The following is a 24,750-nucleotide window of genomic DNA, read 5'->3' as shown; positions in this document are numbered from 1 at the left end:
AGATAAAAAAATAGCACCTCAGTTTTCTCGGTATTCAGATTTAATGTATTAGATGTCATCCATTGAACAATGTTGGTGAGGCAAGATTTAAAATTATCGAGTCCTTTGGAAGATGGAAAGAGCCTGACAGCATCACCAGATAGCAAGACCCAGGACTCACCAGAACTGCTTATTCCAGTCCCTGGCGAAACCACACACAGGCCCAGTAAACGAGCGGAGCTGGTTCCAAGTCCCCAAGACCCAGGGCCCGTGCTGTGGGCTGTAACAATATATACTGCATGGGGCTGTGGGTAGGAAGACGGAGGGATTGAAGGAGGAGAGAAGATTGATGGGAGGAAGGGGTGAAAGAGGACAGACACTCTAGCATATAATGTTGGCACATTCTGTAAGCTCAGACACGCGTGAGCCTCATGTTTCTGTTTTCACACTGGTCTCGACCCTAGTCCACGTGCACTGCCCACCATAAACCCCTCAAACTAACCCAAACTTGCAGGTATTTTACTAAAAGCTACTAAGTTTTGTTCTCCAAAGAGTACCGACCAAACTCACGGAAGGCCTCGCTGTCAAAAAGAGGAGAAGCATGCTTGGACTACTGTTTGCGTGTTTTTATGAGCTCTACTATAAAGAACTGAACTCAAAACGAACAAGCATTGGCAAAGTTAATCAGTCTGATATTTGGTCTGCTTTTTGACTTAACAGTAATTGTTTTACTTTCTCGTGTTTTTTTATAAAACATTGTGGGAACAGCCGGGGCTTTGTCAATATTGGAAAACATCTGTAAAAACAGAGAGGGACCCAAAAACCCAAAGGAGTAGGGTACCAAATGAAAAGTCTGTCAGAAATAATCCCCTTTGGGTAAGTATGAGAGTAAACCACAAATTTCTATCAAACACACAAATATACATGCAACAAGGAGCAATAAATGATTAACATGAATCAGACATACAAAAGACCTTGTACATTTTATTCATAAACAAAATTAAAAAACAGTACATTGTCAGAATAAAAAATTCATAATAAAATGTGGGACAGAACAAAGGGAAAATGGTTCCAATTAAAAAGCAGAGAGAGCCACCAGTGTTATGGTAACATGTGATTAAGTAACTCCAGATCTATAAATTCCACACTTTCGTAGGAGTTTCTTATCTCTTGTGGCCTAGTGCTCCTCCACCAGAGCATCGACGTGTTTCGGTTTATGGCATATACACTTCCAAAGCCAAAAAACCTTCTTCAGGAAATAGCAATAAAATATCCCACAGAACCACAATGTCTTCGTGGAAATGCAATAAAAAGTGTTGTCTCAGTTATAGCCACTTCTATTGTTTCGCCACCTTCTCAGTGTGTCTCAGAATAGTAATACGATGCGCATAAAACTATGCTGCATCAAAATGCTGAAAGACGGCAAAAAGTCCTGTCTTCAAGGTCAGTCTTCCTCCCGGTCAGACCGCCCGCAGTCTGCAGGTCTCCGCTATTCATTTGAATAGCGGAGGTCTTACCACGCAGTACCCCAAGTTACTATTCCGTCTATCCGACCTGCAGACTGCGGGCGGTCTGACCGGGAGGAAGACTGACCTTGAAGACAGGACTTTTTGCCGTCTTTCAGCATTTTGATGCAGCATAGTTTTATGCGCATCGTATTACTATTCTGAGACACACTGAGACGGTGGCGAAACAATAGAAGTGGCTATAACTGAGACAACACTTTTTATTGCATTTCCACGAAGACATTGTGGTTCTGTGGGATATTTTATTGTTATTTCCTGAAGAAGGTTTTTTGGCTTTGGAAGTGTATATGCCATAAACCGAAACGCGTCGATGCTCTGGTGGAGGAGCACTAGGCCACAAGAGATAAGAAACTCCTACGAAAGTGTGGAATTTAGAGATCTGGAGTTACTTAATCACATGTTACCATAACACTGGTGGCTCTCTCTGCTTTTTAATTGGAACCATTTTCCCTTTGTTCTGTCCCACATTTTATTATGAATTTTTTATTCTGACAATGTACTATTTTTTAATTTTGTTTATGAATAAAATGTACAAGGTCTTTTGTATGTCTGATGTTAATCATTTATTGCTCCTTGTTGCATGTATATTTGTGTGTTTGATAGAAATTTGTGGTTTACTCTCATACTTACCCAAAGGGGATTATTTCTGACAATATTGGAAAACACACTGGACTAAGGCACGAATATGTTTTGGTCTCAAGAAGCACATATTGCCATAGTTTACTGCCCCTGGCACTGAGGGTACTTTTAATGTGTGGATGTGCTCCTTATGAAAGAGCACAATGGAGTCACTCACAGTGATGTTAGCCAATGGGTAAAGTAGGCTAACCCATTCCCCCATGATGTATGCTCTAGTGGGCATAGGCAAAATATCGGCGACACAACAGATAAATGTATAAAGGGGGATGGCCAAAAAAACCTATAAAAAACATATAAAATCAATCAATCAATCAATCAATCAGTGACACTTGTAAAGCGCGCTACATACCCGTAGGGTCTCAAGGCGCTGGGGAGGGGGGGTGCCGCTACTGCTCGAACAGCCAGGTCTTCAGCTTCTTCCTGAAGGAGAGGTGGTCTTGGGTTAGGCGCAGGTCGGACGGGAGGGAGTTCCAGGTCTTGGCGGCCAGGTAGGAGAAGGACCTTCCTCCTGTAGTCGCTCTTCGGATGCGGGGGACGGCGGCGAGGGCGTGGGTGGCTGATCGGAGGTGGCGTTTGGGAGCGTAGAAGTTGACTCGGCTGTTGAGGTAGCTCGGGCCTTGGTCGTGTAGGGCTTTGTGTGCGTGGGTGAGGAGGCGGAAGGTGATTCTCTTGTTGATGGGGAGCCAGTGAAGGTCTCTCAGATGTCCGGAGATGTGGCTGGACCGTGGGATGTCGAGGATGAGTCTGGCTGAGGCGTTTTGGATCCGCTGGAGTCTCTTCTGGAGCTTGGCGGTGGTCCCGGCGTAGAGGGCGTTGCCGTAGTCTAGTCGGCTGGTGACGAGGGCCTGGGTGACGGTCTTCCTGGTCTCTGAGGGGATCCACCAGAAGATCTTCCGTAGCATGCGTAGGATGTTGAAGCAAGCCGAGGAGACGCTGTTGACTTGTCTGGTCATGGAGAGGGAGGAGTCCAGGATGAAGCCCAGGTTTCGTGCATGGTCTGTCGGTTTGGGTGCGGTGCCCAGGGCGGGAGGCCACCAGGAGTCGTCCCAGGCGGAGGGTGAAGAGCCCAGGATGAGGACCTCCGTCTTGTCCGAGTTCAGTTTCAGGCGGCTGGTCGTCATCCACTCGGCTACCTCTTTCATCCCTTCGTGCAGGTTGGCTCTGGCGGCGGCGGGGTTGTTGGTCAGGGAGAGGATCAGCTGGGTGTCGTCGGCGTAGGAGATGATGCTGAGGTGGTGTTTGCGTACGATGGCCGCGAGGGGGCTCATGTAGACGTTGAAGAGGGTGGGGCTCAGTGATGATCCTTGGGGGACGCCGCAGATGACTTCGGAGGCCTCTGACTTGTACGGTGGTAGGCGGACTCGCTGTGTTCTTCCGTCGAGGAAGGAGATGATCCATTCCAGCGCCTTGTCCCGGATTCCGATGTTGCTGAGGCGCCGTATTAGGGTGCGGTGGCAGACCGTGTCGAATGCCGCGGAGAGGTCTAGGAGGATGAGGGCCGCTGTTTCTCCATTGTCCATCAGGGCTCGGATGTCATCGGTGGCGGCGATGAGGGCGGTCTCGGTGCTGTGTTTGGCTCGGAAGCCGGACTGTGAGGGGTCGAGGGATCCGTTCGTCTCGAGGAAGGCGGCCATCTGCTTGTTGACGGTCTTCTCGATGACTTTGGCTGGAAACGGGAGAAGCGAGATGGGGCGGTAGTTCTTGAGGTCGGTGGGGTCCGCTGTTGGTTTCTTGAGTAGAGCGCTGAGTTCGGCGTGTTTCCAGCTTTCGGGGAAGATGGCGGTGTCGAAGGATGTGTTGATGATGTCTCGCAGGTGGGGTGCGATGACAGCGTCGGCCTTGTTGAAGACGTGGTGAGGGCAGGGGTCGGTTGGTGATCCGGAGTGGATGGAGTTCATCGTGCGGATGGTGTCTTCTGTGCTGATCGGGGTCCAGGCGTGGAGGGTGGTGGTGGGGGGGGGGTGGCAGGTCGGTCGTGGTGTGCGTTGGTTGGTTGTTGAAACTGCTGTGTATGTCCGTGATCTTGTTGTGGAAGTATGAGGCGAGGGAGTTGCAGAGGTCTTGCGATGGGGTGATGTCGTTGTTTCCTGCGCTGGGGTTGGAAAGCTCTTTCACGATGTTGAAGAGTTCCTTGCTGTTGTGTGCGTTGTTGTCCAGCCGGTCCTTGAATGCTGTTCTCTTGAACTCTCTTGAACTCAATGCAAGAGGTATTGGCGAAAACTAGAAACTATTAATCATCACTCATACAGTGACCCATTGGACTGTCCCGGGTACAATAGGCAGTCTGTTACCTAATGCCAGTGGCAAAACATACATGGATGCTACTGGTCTAGTGGCGTGTGACTATGCCTGAGGAAGCAGTGATGGAACGTGTGTTTAGAAATAGATGTGTTGACACACAGAAGGAAAGAAAACCCATCAGCCAACCCAATGGCGGAGGGTCATCATCTGGGATTTTATAAGAAAACTGGTATCTACTATCTGTCTCACACGTTAACACCCAGTGAGACACCTAGTAGATACCAGTTTTCTCATAAAATCCCAGATGATGACGCTCCGCCATTGGGTGGGCTGATGGGTTTTCTTTCCTTCTGTGTATCAACACATCTATTTCTAAACACACGTTCCATCACTGCTTCCTCAGTCATAGTCACACGCCACTAGACCGGTAGCATCCATGTATGTTTTGCTATTGATGGACAGGAGTATAGGATGCAACTGGGTCTTTAAATATCGATGTCCTCTTTTGACCCTCTGTAAAGTTTAGTATTATATACCTACTACCTTTGGCCTTGGTAATGGAATGCAGAAAAGGCAGGCAGCGGTACCATGTGTATGGTAAAATTATCACTTAAAAGTGCATAAAATAGGACCAAATATACCACTTTTTCTGTTTATAAATCTTTATTTTGTAATTATCTCACAGAGATTAAACATTGGCTCAAGTATCCTTCACTTAACATGTATTTGAACCTTCTTAAGTATGAAAATATAGATTTACTTTCCCCCTGAAAGCATACTAACACGATAAAGCCCTTGGTCAGACAGACAGCAATGTGGTAAGTACAGGATGTAGTTGCTTTGTATGAATGTTCCTGCAGTGTTACAGAGCACTACCACTGCCACCAGCATGTCTTGCCTTGTAATAAGAAAGCCACATGATTCCGTAGTTAGCTGTCCTTGTGACATGACTCCATGGGAGGTCACAGACTTTCTGTAGACTCTTCCTGTCACATGGGAGCGCTACGGCAACCTAAGCGCTGACTTACATTCACAGTCTCCAAATACTATTTTCCAGCTTACACATATATATGTATTGTAAAAAAAACAAAATGCTCGGCTATTTTTATTGCACAAAGAGCGGTGGTTTCAAAACCTGGAATTAATGGGAATGTCATACTTGTAAAGCATTTTTCGTAATTTAAATGAATAACCTCATTATTGTGAATATTTTATTCCAACTAAGGCAAGAAGGCTAGAATTATTTTAATGTATTTTAAAGTGCAAGACATGTCACTTATATTATGGTCTAATAATAATATCTTTGGTTTCTAGCGACATTTCAAACCATGTCACTTTTTCAGCAGGACTTCTTGAAAACTGAGAGGTTAGAAGTGCTACAGGAAGCCGTCAATTGCATTACTATACCATAATTAATTTTACCCTTGCGTTGTAAGTTACCATTTGAACATTCTCTTTGATTTGTTAATGTAAATTTGCCTATGGTATATGCAATGTAACTCTTTCTGAAAAAAAACACTATTGACCCACAAGACATTATCTAGTAACGATGTTACCTACCACCATCTAACTTCAATAAAATTCTCTTTGTAGATTATCGGTTGCGGGTGATAAGAAGCTGAAAGTGGGCTAGAAAAATCCAATATGCTATGCTTATTTATTAACATAGATTGCATATCTATATGTACACACCTGTTCAATATGATCAGGTTGGTTGTTGATTGCAGCATTTTGAGAGGGTTGATTTTTGTAGAACTGCAGTCCAAGTACTTCTTACTAACAGAACACTAGTTAGGTACCTCTGCAGTACAAGAACAGAGTGAGTGTTTCATTCACACACAGCATCCGTGAGCCAACAATCAAATTCCCATCTCTACATTGCAAACCCCTATAGCCATAGTCTGATGACAATAATAGTTTGCATTTCATATAAAAAGCTTGATTGGAAAAAAATTGTCACTGGTGGGCAACAGCAGGCAACCGCTGCAAGCATAAGGCGGCTCTGGCATACTTTGTTATGTCAGTAGTGAAAATACTTCAAACTGCACTTTGGTCCTTTCTCCAAGTATGTCTTAAATTCCCATATCCCCATCGCCAGGATCTGTACATGTGATGGGTTATCAAATTGGTGTCACATTTTCTTCTCAAATAACAGGCTGCGTGTTGTGATATTAGCTTTCAACTGCTGGTGTCATCCTAATCTGCTGGTTCAGAAGGCCCCATGCAGGTGATACCGCTTTGATCTCCTGGAGGCTGCATACTGTTGGTTGTTGCAATCTGCCTTGTTCCTGGATTGATATCCTTCACTGCTGGCAGTAACCCCTCTCACCACCCACCTCACCAACCAAGACGATTGAGGGGTAACAGTTCCATGCCAAGTTTTCACTTAGCACTCTGAATCTGAAAGCGTGGCCGTGCATGCATCATGCACCGCTTGTGCTTCATGGTTAGCCCATAGTCAGCAGACATGTCAGGCTTCTCGTCATCGGCCATGCTAAACTCGAGCTGCTGAACTAAGGTGGTGAGGAAGAGGAAGACCTCCATGCGGCCGATGTGCTCCCCGATGCATCGCCTTTTTCCCAGGCCAAACGTCATGACTTTTTCAGCCTCAGTCTTGCTTACACTGGTCCCCTCAGCAGAGAGGAAGCGATCCGGATTAAATGTGAAAGGATCCTTCCAGATCTTCCTGCAAAGACACAAGACAACAACTTAAAGTTCTAGTGGTATGGTCTCACTGCAAGCTACAATAATATTTGGAGTTGTATACAAGTCTCTACTATAGCAAAAAGTCCACAGCCAAGAACTATAAGGTGCAACTCCTGTGCAAGATTATCTAATCCCTGAGCAAGAACAAATTACATTTGGTCTTCCCCTAGCAACATGGACTTTCTTGAACATTCTGATTCCCTCTTATGTCAACTCCCTTAAATAGATGCATAAAATTGTCGTAAAGCAGCACTAGTAAGAGGCTGAATGATCTATCACAAGAGCAAACTACCAAATACTAGAAGAGACTACAATGCTCTTCACACCCAAGGAGCGGGCGGAGCTACCTTGCTCTTCTTGCCTGAGCTACTCTTCCATCCTTCCATGGAAATTCGTCTGATTCGACCACCCCAAGTGAGTAAGCAGCACAGCAATGTCAATGTATTGATGTCTGGATTGTACTGCGGAATACTGAGGCTAGGAACACCAGCATACTCTACTATTGTGGACAGAATATCAAGGGACCCGATACTGAAATGTAAGTGCATGTAGAAGAAGTATAGATTTACTATTCTTAACTGCACATAAATGCACCATGAAGATATCAAAACAACACAGTGGTCCAGCACACTTGATTCAGATTTGCAAAAATAATTACTGACGTTTTCACAGAAGTGATCCTTGCTATGTCTTAAACATTCTTTTCACATAATAAATTCTCATATTTGGCACAGGTTTACTGAGCTGGTTAGATCTCTCTTTGGCCAGAGTCCATGTAATGGCACAGCACTCTTATTAAAAGCTGAAGTTTTCTTCTCGTTCATATTAGTTTCTTGCTGTAGCCTTAAGCCATATGGAGGTTAATCAGTGCTATTGGTGAAAATCTAGAGGGCCATCTAAAGACATTGTAAAATTGACACCTGTATTTCACAAAACCATAATGGAGAAACCATCAAAACTGTTTGGTTATGAAAAAAAACTTTGAGCGATAGTGTAATTTGGAAGTATATGTCACTCTGAACTGGCACTTAAAATTGGTTGCCCTTCTTATAATTGTGTATTTGCGTCTTCTTTCATACAGAGTGTTAAACATGTGCCTTTTATTTTCAATTTTGGGGCACATCACACCAGCCACTTGCTCTGAAGGAACACACAATATTTATTCAGATCCAAACACGGTCCCACTCACCCACAAAAGTATTCTGCTCAAATTTGAAATTTTGCTTCAAAGAAACCATGGACAGAAACCCATTTTGCTCCTACGAGAGTATGGGTAATACATTCAGGAAGAACACAAATAATTGGCTCATTTGCTTCATCTTGTTACGGGTCATCTTAGCCCAATGTAAGGATGCAAACCGCCCCCTCACTGGAAGACTTCAGGAAAAAGCTGAAGACATGGGTGTTTGACCAATGATCACAGAACCCCAGCGTCTGGAGTCCCAATGGGGTGACAAGATGCACTATACAAGAATTGATTGATTCATTTAAAGAAAGTTTAGACAATTTTGTCATACTGAGAAAGTAATTATATATTTCAAACAAGGATTTTATATTTGAAACTATCTAAACATAATTGAATTGAGGTATGAAGACGGTGTTTAGATCAGAGGGTTTGATCACCAACAGATGGGAGACACCTTCAAGCACTGTGAGACTTCGACTTCCCCTACAAGATCCAAATAAGGATATGGTCTTATTGAGACAATTTGGCTTTTTGTAAGACTACTTACTCATCGTGGTTGACTTGCCACTGGTTCACAAAAACACAGGTGTCCTTGGGAACGTAGTAACCATTCAAGGAAGTGTTTCTTGTCGTGCTGAAAGACAAATTGTCAAAACAACTTACAAAACAGTCCAAACCACAGTCAGTCTGTTTAAAGAAGAGAAATTATGTAAACCAGGAAATCGTACACTTATATGAAGTTATACTATAGCTTATAAGTTTTTATGTCACAGGAATTCAGAGCATTAAGAATGGTATGGGTTTCAGGAGCAAATACCACCTTCCGTGAGTTAACGTTTAGGTATGTGGCTTGATTTTTGCTAAATAGTGTCCTTGGTCTTAAAAATTAGAAGTAGTCGTGGCTCATCCCTCTCTTCTCTTCTCTTTTTCTTTCCTTGTTTCCCTTAGTTTGCCTGTCCTTTTTTTTCTACCATTGGTTGCCTGGGTTAGGCTCATGTTATCCATAAAGGCGCATTACCCTCACGCTATGTATGCACATGTAAAATTTTGCCTTGGATATCCTTGCTTACCCTGCTATATGCTTTCTGTATACCTTGTGGAAATCAATAAAGTATTGGAGTAAAAAAAAATAGAAGTAGTTGACAATAAAGAGGTAGTGTTTGGTGTGTCTGGAGGTGGACTGACCATAGGGTAATCAGGAGTTGTTCTGAAAGGACAATACCTCTGAAAGACCGGTAGGATATAACCATGTCATCATATAAATATACATTTTGAGATTTCCCAACAGACCGTTGCTTATGTAAGGCCTAAAAGTGTGGTATAGAGCCACCCCTCGCTGTATTCTTTCTGATTCTAGATTGTGTACTAACCCTGAAACTAACAGGCATAGATATGAAAACTGAAATGAAACATTGAAACTACCATAAAAGTTAAATTGATGTCTGTAAATGCAATAAAACTCAAATGAACAAATGTGGTAGTAAAATCCAACATTGAAACTGAAATCAAACTACAACACAGACATTGAACTTGAATTATCACTGAACACTGCATGAAAAAATAAGACAGTAAAGAAAAACTTAAATCGAACGCGTTCATGTTTAATATTTAAAACTGAATGCACACGCTAACAGTTAACAAGTACTTAAATTACCATCAAACTAAAATAAAAAAACTGAAATCACATACCAAACATTTTACATTTACACTGAAACCAATGACTGAAAATTCATATGGATTTAGACAACAAAGCACAGGTTGAACTGTAACAAAGCACTAAATGTATCATAAAAATGAAGCGAATGTAAAAAATAACTGAAATCAAACACTAAAGATCAAATAAATCACTCAAACTAAAACACCTAACTTAATAAGAAACTACAATTAAACACTGCACCACACATAAATAGTGAAAGTAACTCCTGGTGTCCGTTGTTGGTGCAAAAATGTGACTGTTTTGCTTCTTGTTTTTAAATACCAGTAAGGTGGGTTAAAATAAACTGAAATCAAGCACAAACTAAAATCAAATACTTAAAACAGCACCAATCTCAGTACAGACAGTGAAACTGTAACCAAACAATGCAGTGAATCTGGAAATTAAATTAAACTGATTTTAAGCTCAAATAAAGTCAAACGAATACCAAGCATTGAACATTTATATGACTTGTATTCAGAACACTCAAAGCAACAGAAACTAGAAAACCACTTAAACACGTGCATGTCATGGTTCTTCGGGTAGGAAAAGAGGGATGTTTAATGGATCTGTACTGTTTATGGTCTGGTTTGAAAGTGCAGCTGTCGCCAGATAATTATGTGAGCAACACTAGAGAAGGGCTAAACCTCCGCCTACATGTGGGAAGTCAGGAGTACATATTTTGATTGGGCAGAAGTTGTAGGATTCCACAAGAGAGTGCTTGCCCTACACACAGCTGAGAAAAGTACATATTTTGATTGGGCAGAAGTTGTGTGCTTCCACAAAAAAAGTGATTGCCTGCCACACAGCTGATGCTGTATTAGAGTATGTACTTAAAGCCCCGCCCACTCTCCGCCCATATTTGTCATTTGCTTGTGTCAATGTCCTTCGTAAATGCTGGCATCTGATTGGTTATTAGGCTTGTTATTCCCTTCTTAGTACCGCCTTGTCTTCATTTGTAACCTCCCATGAGGACTGGCCCTTTTACTACCGTTGTTAAACGGTACGTCTCCTTAGTATGTTAGCTCTATTTTCTTTAATGAGTTTCTCTTACTGCAGGAGGGCCTCTTGTGCACAGTTGTGACCACTGGCTTGTTAATTTAACTTGCAGCAAACAGGAAGCTCTTCTGGGGCCATGGGAGACAGAATGGGGCAACTCACTGATGCCTTAAAGTATGTTTAAGCTATTGGCATTGTAAATGACATTGCCTTTTCTTTATGTTTTAAAAACCAGAACATAAATGTAAGGCATTATCATTTCAAATGTCAATAACTCAAACTTGCATGAATGTAAGACAAATTGCATTGCAGATGCTTGTTTATTTATTCAGTTTCCTAAGCCAGAACTTCAGGGACACGCACATGACACTGGAATGCTATTAAAGTGTTTAAGATAACTAGATAATGTATTTTGTTTTTCTCTGGCAGCAGCCCAGATGGCAGGAGGGCAGCTTTTAACCTACATGGATTTTTAGGTCTGGTTTGTAATGCTTCCTATTACCATACACATTACTTTAAAGCCATACCTACTTGCATTGCCTATGGTACCTTGTTTTATTTGAACTTTTGCCTTCACTATGCAGAGAACTTGACTACGGGTAATAACAAGGCAGCGGAGTGTCCATTGTGCAAACCATAAAAACTGAAGCACTCTGCAATGACTTCAGTTCCCCTGCCTCTGGGCTGAATCTGATTTGAATTATGCCTCGTTGCACGGCAGGCTACATGTTTTCTTAGGATTTAAACAATTGCTTTTAAACATGCACCAGATTTATAGCAGTGGATCACTGCTTGCAAAACATGTCTGCGGTAGCGAAAAATCTGTCCTGTGGCCTCAGCCGCAAGCCTTCAGAGTTAAAAGGCCAGAGGCCAAATCTGTGGTCCCTTAATGGGACATGTGGTTTTTACTCAGTATTTTATACGTTTTTTCACGGGCTGTTCTAGGCGGAACTCTTGATTAATTTTCTGCTGTATCCGCTGCGGAAGAGGGGGCCTTCCCAGGCTCCCAGCCTCTCTGGGGTTTGGCCAACCCCTGCATTAGAGCCAATTGTGCCTGGCAATGAGGTCAGCAGTGTCTGAAGGCTTGTAGGTATCCATATGTTTAAAGTGAAGCGTGCCACAGTGGACTCGTTTGCGCAGTTCGAAAGCATATGGAGTTGTCGTTAAGTAAGTATTAATGTAAATGGGGGGTAATGGACGTCTGCAATACATATATGCACAGGAAACAAACATTGGCCAAGCCAATAGAATTGTCCTTGGCAGAGTATTCAGTTTAATAATAGTTAATTGTATTACAAAACTCCACATAGTTATCCAATAACAGCAACTTTAACACTTACAACCAGCCCTGGTACTAAACTCTGACGAGATAAGAACATTTTTAATTGGGCAAATGCGAACTAAGGGAAGAGGCAGAGTGCCGTCACTCCAAGTAAAGGGTGCAAATACTGATCCATTGCATATGCTGTGATGAGTGGAAGCAAAACGTGAATGATAATTTAACTGACCAATTAATGAAGAAGTGTGACCAAAAGCCCGGCTATATATTGTAGATTAGGTATGAATTCTTGTAAAAAAAACAATTCTTGGGAAAAACAATTGGCTGTCCAAAGAGCTAAAGCTGGCCAGACCGAAAAATCATATACAGCTATTTGGGGAAAGGGACTATAAAAGTACAAATTAACTCCATCTGATGTGCACTTTGAAAACCCCCTATAATAATACATCTTTGTAATGCAACAGAAAAGCTTAGAACTATGAAAGCGTATGCCATCCTGAGCAGTAAAAACGTGCATGGCACTTGGGATATACCTGTACCAACTCATGATAGGTGTGATGATTACTCTATGAGTGCTACACCTTTTATTGGTCTTGGAAAGACTTAGTGGTTCCTCCTGGTATTCGAGAAAAAAGGGATACCCAATTTTCGCAGGTCTGTTGATATCCTGAGCTAAGAATATTAAACAAGTTCAGCTAAAGGGGTAGGACAGGACAGGGAATTCACATATCCTCACAAGGGAATCCTGAGCTCTACTGATAGGACACTACCTCTAAAAGATCTCATTGGCTCCGGCCGTTCGAAGAAGGCAGTCTTTGCTATGCAAAGCAGGATAATGCCTGAACCTCCTTGTGTCGTGAAGTTGAAGAAAAGACTACATTAGTGTAACGTAAATGGGTGGCAGTTCAGGGACTTACCTGTGTGGGATTGTGAAAGGCACAAAGGATGAATGGCGGAACATCTCCAAGATGAATGCTTCGGCGTATGGCAGCATGGTCTTGTCCGACACCCTGGGCCTTCTCTCTTTGCCAATGACGTGATCTGTGGAAAATACCAGATAGGTCAGGACCGGGCTAATGTTTGGCCCAGGGCATCCAGGCGCTCTTCTAGCAGAGGAGAAACTTATGGCGCATTTTCCACTTACCCAGCTCTGCCTGCAGTTTCTTCTGTATTTCTGGATAAGCCACAAGGTACATGAGGCTCCAGGATAGGGCTGTTGTGACTGTGTCAAACCCTAGCAAAGAAGACGGAAACAGATGGAGGTGAGCAGAGGAAGACTTTACGGGAAGAGGCGGGTCTGGAACTATCATGATGCAGATGAGTTCACGCTGCAGTTTTTGGGTAGATGGGAGCTGCTGTCACACATGTCCAGTTTCCCTAGATTGCTTTATTTAGTCACCCCTCTCCAACACTTCCCCATACATGTGCGATCACCTCCTGGGACACAGCTTGTTTGTTATTTTAGGCAGCTCTAAGAAAGGATGCTATGGACTACTGGTTGGTTTTACATTTACACACAATACAAAGTGTGGTTTAAGCTGGCCCATGAAGATGAGGTACGATCTGGCCCCACTGAGCTGTTGTCTAGGTTTTATGTACTTCACTGACAGGAGTTCCCTAATCCACTGTCCCTTTGTTAAGGTTACTTATTTTTGTTGGTGTCACTTTCTGAATTAGAGTAAAAAAGAGCTTGAAGGCTTACCAGCTCCGAAAAGATCATTGACAATGTTGACAATCTTCTGGTCGGACATCTGGATGTTGGCGTTCTCGTCCACCTTCTTCTCCTGGCAGTGGTCGATCAGAGAGTCTGTTATGTCCCGGATATTATCCTGGAGGAGGACAGGCCAGCAAGTTAAAACAGTGTTGGGGGTGGCCATAGAGCAGCAGAGAGTGGGGAATGATAATGTGAGAGATTCAAAAGACGGAGAACCAAAAAAAGAGCAGACCTTGTCTGTTACCTCTACGCAACATATGTGTAATTCTGACCCTTATTACATGTCCCTCCTCATCCCATGGACACCTCCCTCTATTGCAACATTTCTTTGCAACCTTGCTTAGGTTTATTGTCTCAAGTGTGTTGTACAGTACCCTCTTTAAAGGAGACTTCTAAAAACGGAGGATTTGCCACTTACCTTGTCAAAGCTCTGGTAGTGCTGCTTGACCAGCCTCTGTATAAAGGCCAACACTTTAGCATTGACCCGCTTGAAATTCTCCATGCTGCGGTTTGGCAAGTACTGGAATATAGGAATGAAGTCGGCTGGGTTCCCAGAGCCTGCAGCCCTCCCAAACTCATCAGTCAGATCCACCAGGCTAACCAGCTCCTGGTCTTCGTGACTATAGCGGGTGGCAAAGCACATTGTACTAATTACATTGGCAACCGACACCACAACGTAACGGCAAGGGTCAAAGCCACCCTTTGTCTCCATTAGTTCTGCAAACTTGCTGACCAGGTAGTCGGCCTCTTTGCAAATGTACTCCTCTACCAGGCAGGAGCAGGAAGAACCAGTACAGGGTGCAGAAGCAAAGGCCTTTAGAGCACTCTGGGCAAGTCTACGACGGGCCTTCCATACCTCACCACAGTCGCTGCTGAATGACAGACTCTGGCCATCACCAACGTGCCGGAAGGTGTAGAGGTCTGGCCGTCCAGCGAAGTCATCTCCTTGCTTGACCAGGGCCTGTTTGATAGTGTCGAGCCCGCTCAGCACCAGCACTGAGCGCATGCCGATCTGGATCTGCATCACATCGCCGTAGGTCAGGGCCATCTCTGTAAGGCTAAGGTGCGGGTTCTTGCCCAGCTTCAGCACATTGCCGATCAGCGGGTATGGTCTAGGGCCAGGCACCTTCTTCAGTCCCTTTGGGATCTTCTTGTGGAAGGAACGGAGAAACAGGAACACCAAACATAAAAAGGTAGTGGCAAAAAGGAGCTGGTCAACTGAGGTGGTCCCTACCAGGGGCAGTAGAAAGCTGGCCATCTCTGCAGATCACAGAAGCTGTCAAGAAGACAAACGAAATGAGGGAAAATCATCGTTGAGATATAATGAAGCAAATAAACAGTCTCAGATGGTTTACAAAATGCACTTTTATGACTATAGACTTGTGTTACTATCTGCTCATAACATACAAGTACCACTACATACATTCACATTCAGTACAAGAAATGCAAAGCCAGTTGGTCTGAGTTTAATGTGCTAATGCATGCAGTACTGGCACATTAGAGCTAGACACGCGAGAGAGACCCAGCAGGGGCAGAGAGAGAGGTATAAAAATAAAATAATATATATAAAATAATAAAATAGTCCCTCTTGCTGTTCAGTGCAAGTATTAAAGTAAAAGTGGAAACCTCAAAATGCCAATAGAATTAGGTCAACGATAAATACTCTACAGGCCTGAGCCAAGACACAATTAACAAAGTCTTAAACTGGTCGAAGAGAGCCAGTGTTTGAAAGAGGAGGACCCAAAGCCTAGGTCGGTTTGACAGCTGCCCTGTTTAAAAAAAAAGACCTAAAAAGCCCCACATTGCATTACATACATGCTGACAGCATCAGTGACACTTCTTACTGAACAGCGAAACAATTATTGAAAAACAGAGGCACTGGTTATAGGAGCCGAGAGTTTATGCAAACAGTTCCAGCAGAAAACATGGACTACCAAAGAAATATAGTTGAGCCCACAGTGCATCTCAGTCAAGAGTGTGAAAAGTCCCATGGCCAACTACTGACCACAGTTCATCCCCACTGCAGGAACTACACAGTGATAGAGACCACGGGTTCCCAGTATTCTGAGCTCATCTTATCCCTTCCACTGCCCCTTTGATTTCAAAGATTCTTAAATTCTGTATGATCTGGCACATGTGTGATTGACCACATATTGTGGTAATAGAAGAAACATGTACCCCTGCCATCCACACTCAAAGTAGTGCTGTATTGACCAATTCTTACCAACTCAATTAGAATTGTTGAAAAGGCTTCAAAAGGATATCTTGCCACAGTAGCTATACGCGTACATGCTAGCAAACATTGGTAAAATAAAACAAACAAAAAAATACAACTGACTTACTTCATAAAATGGGGACTGGCCACGTAAGGAAACTCCGTAAAGGGAAAACTTAAACAATAAGGTTCATACAAACAGGGGATTTTATAGAACTTAATGGTATGAAAATTAAAACGAGAACAGCCTCGTACACAGTAAGAAGAGGATAGTGGGCAAGATACTTTTCTCTGTACAAGTCTGCACCGTTTTATTCTGGGGGTAAAATTTCTGAAAAAAAGTACGGGGAGTGAGGGAGAAGCTGTGGACAGCGCTGGATTTTGGGAAATTTGTAATCATCGTGATGAGAAAAAGGGAGGAAACATCCCAAAAATAAATCTATTGCGGACGGGGAAATCAATGAAAATGTAAAAACAAACTTTCCAATTACAAATGCACTTTTGCATTATATTTCCACTAGTGACATTTTTTTATGTAGAAATGTTCTGCACAGGAGTTCTCCGAGGAATTTGCTAGAGTCTAAGGAGCACTCGCAGAAATATGTTGTGTAATCTTACTAGGTCTGAAATGTGCTCCAAACTCAGCAGCAGCCCCAAACGCATAAAGTTAATTTGGAACATGATTTTCTTTTGGAGCTAACTTGCAAAGTACTTCCTGCACACAAACTGCCGCCATGTTGGCGTCCTGAAGTGGCGCCAAAAACACAGGTGATCGAGGCGGCCACTGGCAGCGTGACGCGCGAGGACAGGGCCGCATTCCCGCCGGCGATGCGTGGCTCGAAAGCGCGTTCAAAACTGGAACAGTGGGGGGCAGTAGTGTTCCACCAAAAGGAAGAAAACAGAGCGGGCCGCTCGGCGAGGGGCGGGCTGGACTCACTGCAGGGGACTCGACGTGCCTCTCTGGAAGACCAGCGAGGTTTATTAGGGGGTGTATCGTAGCCAAAGCATCTTTAAAGTATTTCTAAGCTTCACTGATTTTTGCAGCTGAGTGGAATATGCCACCGGTAGGAAACACCATGTACCCAATACCACGCATGTGTCTAAAAAACAACAACAAAAATACACATGGAAGCCTTAAATCCCTGGCCAACAACTTTTTACTATATTTATTGCACTAGTACTTATATAGCGCTTGGAACCGCCCGCGTTGAGGAGTTATTACATCACCTCATATGACAAATTAATTGTGCATTTATTTATGATATGAAATGCCACATTGCACACCACACACCTCATTTCTCTTTGTCTACTTCACTCCTTCTCTTTTGTTGTATTTCACTCCATATCTTCTGATGCACTTTACCACTTCTCTCCTGCTCTGCTTCAACCCGTCCCTCGTCCGCTGAACTTAAGCGCCACATCGTATGCGCCAGGTCATTATGCTTCCTACTTCCTTTCTCGTGCCCACCATTACCCCTTCTTTACTGCTCTGCGTCCTCTTTACTCTATTCTCCCCTCGTGCTCTGATGCACGTTATTCCTCTTCTCCTGCGACGCACCTGCTCGCCTCACCTGGTGCACTTCCTCCTTCTCTCCTGCTCTGCTTCAACCCTCGTCCACTGTACCGTGCCCACCATTGCCCCTTCTTTACTGCTCTGCGTCCTCTTTACTCTATTCTCCCCTCGTGCTCTGATGCACGTTATTCCTCTTCTCCTGCGACGCGCCTGCTCGCCTCGCCTGGTGCCCTTCATCCTTCTCTCTTGCTCCGGTTCAACGCTGCTCTTCTGCTGCCCGTGACCCTCTCCTTCTGCAGCCACCCCCACTCTCCCGCTACACCGTCCCCCCATTCCCGCAGCACTTCTCCCTCCCTTTCCTGGTCTCCTGCATCTTTTTCAGTATTTCATCCTACTGGTGTACTGTTGTCCCTCCTGTCCTGCTGCTCCACCTGTTGCACTTCCACCCACGTTCTTTACTTCACCCGTCGCTCTCCTGCTGCACTCCGCACAGTCTCCTCTTTTGCTGCACTTCTTCCACCTTTCTTCTCAAGCGCACTACTCCCTCTGCTCTCCTGCTATAGCGCCCATGGCGCCGCTGGCTGCACTTCATCGCCGCCCCTCCAGCTGCACTTCATCGCCCCCCCCCCCCCCGCTGCACTTCATCGCCCCCCTCCCGCTGCACTTCATCACCGCCCCCCCCTGCACTTCATCGCCGCCCCTCGCGCTGCACTTCATCGCCCCCCTCCCGCTGCACTTCATCACCGCCCCTCCCGCTGTTCTTCATCGCCCCCCTCCCGCTGCACTTCATCACCGCCCCTCGCGCTGCACTTCATCGCCGCTCCTCCCGCTGTTCTTCATCGCCGCCCCTCCAGCTGTACTCTCCGCCCCTCTCCCGCTTGCACCTCTCACCTCCTGCTCCTCTCACCTCCGGCTCCTCTCACCTTCTGCTAACCCCCACCACCCCAACTGTGTCTTCCTCCCCGGGATGTCTGCTTCCCTCTATGTCCTATTTGGGTGTTAGCAACAGTTGGTAGGCTATTGGGGTGGGAAAGCACTTACCTGGCTGCACGCTGTCTCCAGGAGCTCTGTGTAGGTATATGCAGGGCCGGTGCGGGTATATGCAGGGATGGTGCAGGTATTTTCAGAGATGGTTCAGGTACCTGCAGGGCTGGCGCAGGTACCTCTGCTGGGAAGGTGCAGGTAACTGCAGGGCTGGCGCAGGTACCTCTGCAGGGCTTGCGCAGGTACCTCTGCTGGGATGGCGCAGGTACCTCTGCTGGGATGGCGCAGGTACCTCTGCAGGGCTGGCGCAGGTACCTCTGCTGGGCTGGCGCAGGTACCTCTGCTGGGATGGCGCAGGTACCTCCCCTCTGGTGCTCTTCTTTCCCCGCTGTGGGAGTGCAGGGCACAGCTGGGTGGTGCAGGGATGCTGCAGGTCCGCCTCAGCAGCGCGGTGCAGGCTTCTGCTGGGATGGCGCAGGTTCCTCTGCTGATCACTTCTCTCTCTGAGTAGGAGGCAGAGCACCCTGAGCGCTATGCAGACGCCCACCCCTTATATCCACCTCTCCACCCGCGGATTGGCTCCCCGCCCTGGGTCATGTGGCCAAAGTACAATCACAGGCACTTGCGACACCCCCGCCCCACCCGCGAGGAGCCCGAGCTCGCACGCACCTCTGAGCGCACGCAGCGGTCCTGGCACTGTGGCGCATATAATAATTACAAGGCACGGGGGAGAGGGGTACGGAGGGGGGGAGGTGGGAGACATGGAGCCAGGCAGCCCTTCCGGTGGGAGCCTGAGCTCAGAGCCGTATAGTTCAACATTTCAGGGGAGTGAATGTACACAGGGAGGCTGGAGGCGGAAAGTATTCTGAATAGTTTCTGGAAAAAAGGGTTAGGGGTCGTAAACCCTTACTCGCTGGATATTGAGCGTAGGACCTTTTTTTTTGGTTCCTGCCCTTGACAGGGGGAAAACCCCTGACCCACTGAAGTAAGCAAGTTTCAAATGGTTGGTCTGGGCAAGATTCCTTTTATCTATATTTTTATGCAGGGAAAAAATTCCAGTGACGCACCGGTTTCACACAAGGTGTTGGTAGATTTATTTGCACTCATGAGAGTGGATGAAGGAAGACCCAGCCAACACGTGTTTCGCCCCCTTACATGGCCATCCGGCCGGGTGCTTCCTCAGGGCGGGTAGGTATGTGTTTATTCACTTCCAGTGTCGTGAGTAGAAGGTATACGATTCTCAAATAGTGGGCGTAATGCCAGGTCTATCGTCGGTAGATAGACGAACACTGCATCCCAACCAGGCATTACGCTTGATGGCCATGTAAGGGGGCGAAACACGTGTTGGCTGAGTCTTCCTTCACCCACTCTCATGAATAGAGTGCAAATAAATTTACCAACACGTTGTGTGAAACCAGTGCGTCATTGGAATTTTTTCCATGCATAAAAATATACATAAAAGGAATCTTGCCCAGACAAACCATTTGGAAAGTATTCTGAAGGTGGTCTGCGGGATAAATGAATGTGCAACAACATATACTTTATAAACACAGGGATGGGGTTGGAGTAGTAGTGGGGCGGTGTGTGGGAGTGTCAGAGATAGAGGGTGCACGCGATAAGGTACCACAAGGTCAGGTAGGATCAGTGGTCCCAATGATGACGTAAGGTCAGGGGCCCAGAACTGAGGAGACGTCGATGCGCCTCAGGTTCGAGGGAAGGACTGGGGCAGTGGGACAGGCGGGAAACCCTAGAGGTGATGCAGGATCCGCTACAGGTGAAGTAACAGACGCCAATCAACCTCAGTGGCCAAGACGGCATATGTCCCGAGAGTTTGGGGGGCGGGGGGAGTTGACCGGCAAACTGGCATGGGTGCAAATTCAGGACAGTGAGTGTAAACATTCAAGACAAAGGGTCAAAATTCAGGACAAAAATTGTATTTGTACCATTATCAATGCTTGTGTGAGTTTAAGAGGGTAACAGTGGATGCACCTGGGTAGCATGTGCCAAAATGAAACCTCCAGTCCACCCCCCTCCCCAAGCCCCTCCAGAGTTTTGCCCCTGGTGAGGTGACAGCCAGAGCCCATAAACAAAAGCAGTTTGCCAAGCTCCTGGGCTCCGGCGGGCAGGAGGAGGCCCAGCAAATGCTGTCACTGGACAGAGGCCCATTATCATTCTGTATGTGATAATTGGGCCGACTTACGGAATGATAATGGCCCGATAGCAGTCTGTGCCAGGTCGGGAGGGGCTGCTCCAGGCCACCGATCACAGCGGGAGCGCGAGCTGCCCCTGCAGTGAGAGGTACAGAACTCTCAGGCTGCCGCAATGTCTGATATTCGGGACAAAAGGCGTCATTGGAAGAAATCCTCACGGACACCGGTCAAGAGGCCAACATTACGGGCTTTAAGGGCGGTTGGTCACCCAAGGGGGGTATGGGCGATGATAGGTAATGGGACCCGGGAGTCGCGGTATGTCGGTGTCCAGCGTCACTGGAGGTCAAGATTAATTGGTATTGGTGGGGGCTCAGCGGACCCCAGAGGGGGGTCGGTGGAGATCCCTCCCGGGACGTGATTCCAAGCATTCCTGTATTGGGATAGTGAAGGCGAGGGTGTCCTCCGGCGAGGCTGTAATCAGAACCCGGAGCGATTGGTGTGTTTTCTGGGGACTCCAAAATGGCAGTGAACTTCAGGGGCCTCCCAGCTTGAGGAGAGGGCAAAATCTCCGGTGGGGAGGTTCTACGATCCTATAGGGGTGGGGGCAATGAGACCCCAGGCCAGGGAACCCCTGAGGTCAGTAAAAGGTCTGGAACCATCCGATCTGTCCAGGGCTCAGAGGCGGGGAAGCCACAGCAGGCGGTGGAGAAGTCTGTTATTTTTATTTTGCAGTTTTTATAGAGCGCGAACTCTACCCGAAGCTATTGGAGTGCACACGAGCACCAGTTACATTAATTAAGCACACATTAATTTTTGGTAGGCACGGAGAGATTAAGTGATTTGCCCAGAATCACAGGGTGTTGAGCAGAAGCCGAGACTCGAACCTGGTAGGCAACTCTGGCCTCTCCAAGAGCCTCGGAGAATGAAGCGCTCGAGACAACTTGCTGCCACCCGAGCATGAACGGCGGGGCTGGTAGCGCGTCCACGCACAACACATTCAAGACCCGGCGGCTCCTGCCACTCACAACACATTCAAGATCCGGGCGCTCCCTACGTGGGCTTTCACCTGCAGGGGTTCGAGCCCCGGGGAGCATCTCAGCAACACACGGTGGATTTGTATCAAAGACAGAAGCAATACGGCCTTTCACACACACTGACACTCACATGAAGAAACAACACACGTGCACAACGCGCGCACACAAGCAGAGCATGTTCTCACGAGAAAAAAACGCCTCTGATTGATTAACTAAAACCGTCACTGAAAAGCAACACAATTTTACGTACTTTAAAAATGTGTAATAATCACAAAATTGTTAATATTAACAATATTTACCTATTAATAACTACTGCTAATATTAATGATGGCGTTCTTAATTTGCCAGGATAATGAGTTGGGGCTATGCAAAACTGGCAAATAAATAGACAGTACTCGTTGCAACCCACAATGCACATAAGATTAAAACGAATCTTTTTTTAACTGACCATAAACAGACACGTATATGGATACACAACGACAAAATGTTAAGGCTGTAACATTTAGTAATGCGTGTTAATACATATTCCATACGAGTACATTTTCTGGTATGTGACTTTCCGTGAGAATGTATTCGTCTTCGAACAGTTTTTCACCTAACGATTCGACATTTGTTTGGTATCGGAATTTTTCGATATTTATTTAATAAAATTCGCAATAAATGAGATACTAAAACAGCGCACAACGAAATATGCTATACTCACTGTCGGTGGTTCAGAACAAGTACAGTACTTGTTCTGGGAATAATTCAGAATAGCAACTTTCGTCCAGATATCGATGGTGATGTGTGTGTATTGGAGAAGGGGGTTTAAAAAATAGGCTATGGAATATTTCACTTTTTTGTTCACAGCTAATACTATAAAAACATTTCCACAGCTGGTAACTAATATTTTCGTTCATTCATTGATTCGGATTTCCTACAGACCTCACATTTTGTATTTTATCAAATGTATTCCCCCTTCTGGAAAATAATAAATAAAAGATTCGCGGCTTTATTGTTCATGCTCAACAGCGCCCCGGCCCCTTCGGGGTATTTCTAGCTTGCGCTGTGGGCACAGGTGTGAGGACAGTTCGTCCCGTCCCCGACAGCCCTAAAGTCCATTTTAAAATCAAAAGGCTAGAAAGTGTATACATTTCGGTAACGCGCGCGGGGTTTGTTCCCCCTGTCGTGCCTACAGTCAGTCTCCGCCAGAAACGAAAACTCTATACAAAAATAAAAGGTTTGGCTCCTTTTGTATATCATTTTTGTTTGTACATTAATATAACGCGCTCTCCACTGCCGCACCAGCATCGAATCAGCTCACGCTTGAAAGAGAGACGGGGAATTATAGCGAGAAAACATACTTTATATAAAGCGACTATGGTGACGTGGGGGTGATATACTTATGTACTCCAGTACCTCGACTACTTCACAGAAAATGTCCTTCGCTGGTAACTTAATAATTCATCCGTTTGTTCATTCGTTTATTCAGCGGCCCCTCTGAGCTCACTTCTACTATTTTGCACGGGGCGCGCTTCAGGAATTAAAAACGCGCGCCTTTCATTGGGCACTCTCACAGGTCTGCTTCCCATGTTGGAGACAAGTGAATATATGAGAGAGCGTCCTGGCACGTCCTCTGAGGAGGCGGGGTCTTCTTTAGTGCTTAGAAACATACGTGACAAATATTCCCCAAAGTGTGCGTTGTTCTGGCTTCGAGAATGCACGTGCGCGGACACATACGTGTGTGTGTCCGTGTATTCCGTGTGAGGATCAACAATTGTCAGAACCCGGCAGGGCCTGCGGCAGGCACGGGTCCGAACCCACAGGGACGGACGAGCAGGTGGTTAAAGATTATCCGCAGGTGTTGTGCCCTGTTGGTGCGCGCGCCAGGGAGGCTACCATTGGAGACAGAAGCATCGGGCAGTGAACGCCCACCAGCTGTCCCGTGGCGGCGGCTTTGCCATCACGCTGGTTGGCACTGGTGCTCAGAAGGGGCCACCTTCGGCTCGAGGGCACACATGGGCGCATGATTTAGATAGAAGTAGGAGCTACCCACGGTCAGAAGTGTTCTTACCACAGTGGCAGCAGGGGGCGCATTAGGGTGCTATCACTGGGCTGTGAAGAAAACAATGGTTGTGTCTGTTTTTGCCCCAGGAGTAGTAACGGGGTAACCCATAGCATATGAAGGGGGTGTTTCTCTCACTGCATCGCCCCCTGCGGTAATTCATCGATATCACGTCCCATGTTCATAGTTTTTGCTTCACCTGCCTAGGGTGGGTCTCCTGCACCAGGTGTTATTGACCCATCTCTCCCTGCTTCGGCCCTGGGGTGGTTAAAGTTTACTGAGTGCTGGGGATGCACTTCACACTGCATCTACCCTGCAGTGGTGAACGGTTACTGAGTGCTGGGGTTGCACTTCACACTGCATCTACCCTGGGGCGGTGAAAGTTTACTGAGTGCTGGGGATGCACTTCACACTGCATCTACCCTGGGGTGGTGAAAGTTTACTGAGTGCTGGGGATGCACTTCGCACTGCATCTACCCTGGGGTGGTTAACGTTTGCTGGGTGCTGGGAATGCAGTTCACACTGCATCTTCCCTGGGGTGGTTACACTGCATCTACCCTGGGTGGTTAACATTTACTGGGTGCTGGGAATGCAGTCCACACTGCATCTACCCTGGGGTGGTGAAAGTTTACTGAGTGCTGGGGATGCACTTCGCACTGCATCTACCCTGGGGTGGTTAACGTTTGCTGGGTGCTGGGAATGCAGTCCACACTGCATCTACCCTGGGGTGGGAAACGTTTACTGAGTGCTGGGGATGCACTTCACACTGCATCTACCCTGGGGTGGTTAACATTTACTGGGTGCTGGGAATGCAGTCCACACTGCATCTACCCTGGGGTGGTGAAAGT

General features: G+C 46.1%; 1 protein-coding gene across 1 annotated transcript; it reads right to left on the bottom strand.

Annotated features, from left to right (window-relative positions):
• Window positions 1-5,029: 5,029 nt before the first annotated feature.
• CYP1A1 (cytochrome P450 family 1 subfamily A member 1) lies at window positions 5,030-18,981 on the bottom strand. The gene is made up of 7 exons (XM_086959341.1): window positions 18,732-18,981; window positions 14,381-15,238; window positions 13,951-14,077; window positions 13,393-13,482; window positions 13,166-13,289; window positions 8,825-8,911; window positions 5,030-7,071 (listed from the first exon to the last, which is right to left on the bottom strand). Exons 2-7 carry the CDS (start codon window positions 15,218-15,220, stop codon window positions 6,768-6,770), a joined length of 1,572 nt encoding a protein of 523 aa, XP_086815467.1. The 5' UTR covers window positions 15,221-15,238; window positions 18,732-18,981; the 3' UTR covers window positions 5,030-6,767.
• Between the last annotated feature and the right edge of the window lie 5,769 nt (window positions 18,982-24,750).

The sequence above is a fragment of the Lissotriton vulgaris genome, chromosome 2_2 (assembly GCF_964263255.1).
Source record: "Lissotriton vulgaris chromosome 2_2, aLisVul1.2, whole genome shotgun sequence".
Classification (NCBI taxonomy): domain Eukaryota; kingdom Metazoa; phylum Chordata; class Amphibia; order Caudata; family Salamandridae; genus Lissotriton; species Lissotriton vulgaris.
The sequence above is the reverse complement of the archived record's forward strand: the minus strand, read 5'-3'. Positions and strand labels throughout refer to the sequence as shown.

Bases quoted from the DNA above. Each gene is read 5' to 3' on its own strand.
- CYP1A1 (XM_086959341.1), bottom strand. From the start codon at position 15,220: ATGGCCAGCTTTCTACTGCCCCTGGTAGGGACCACCTCAGTTGACCAG. The intron at 13,483-13,950 runs GTAAGCCTTCAA...CTTCTTTGCTAG, and splicing joins CAATGATCTTTTCGGAGCTG to GGTTTGACACAGTCACAACA. The intron at 13,290-13,392 runs GTAAGTGGAAAA...TATTTTCCACAG, and splicing joins GAAACTGCAGGCAGAGCTGG to ATCACGTCATTGGCAAAGAG.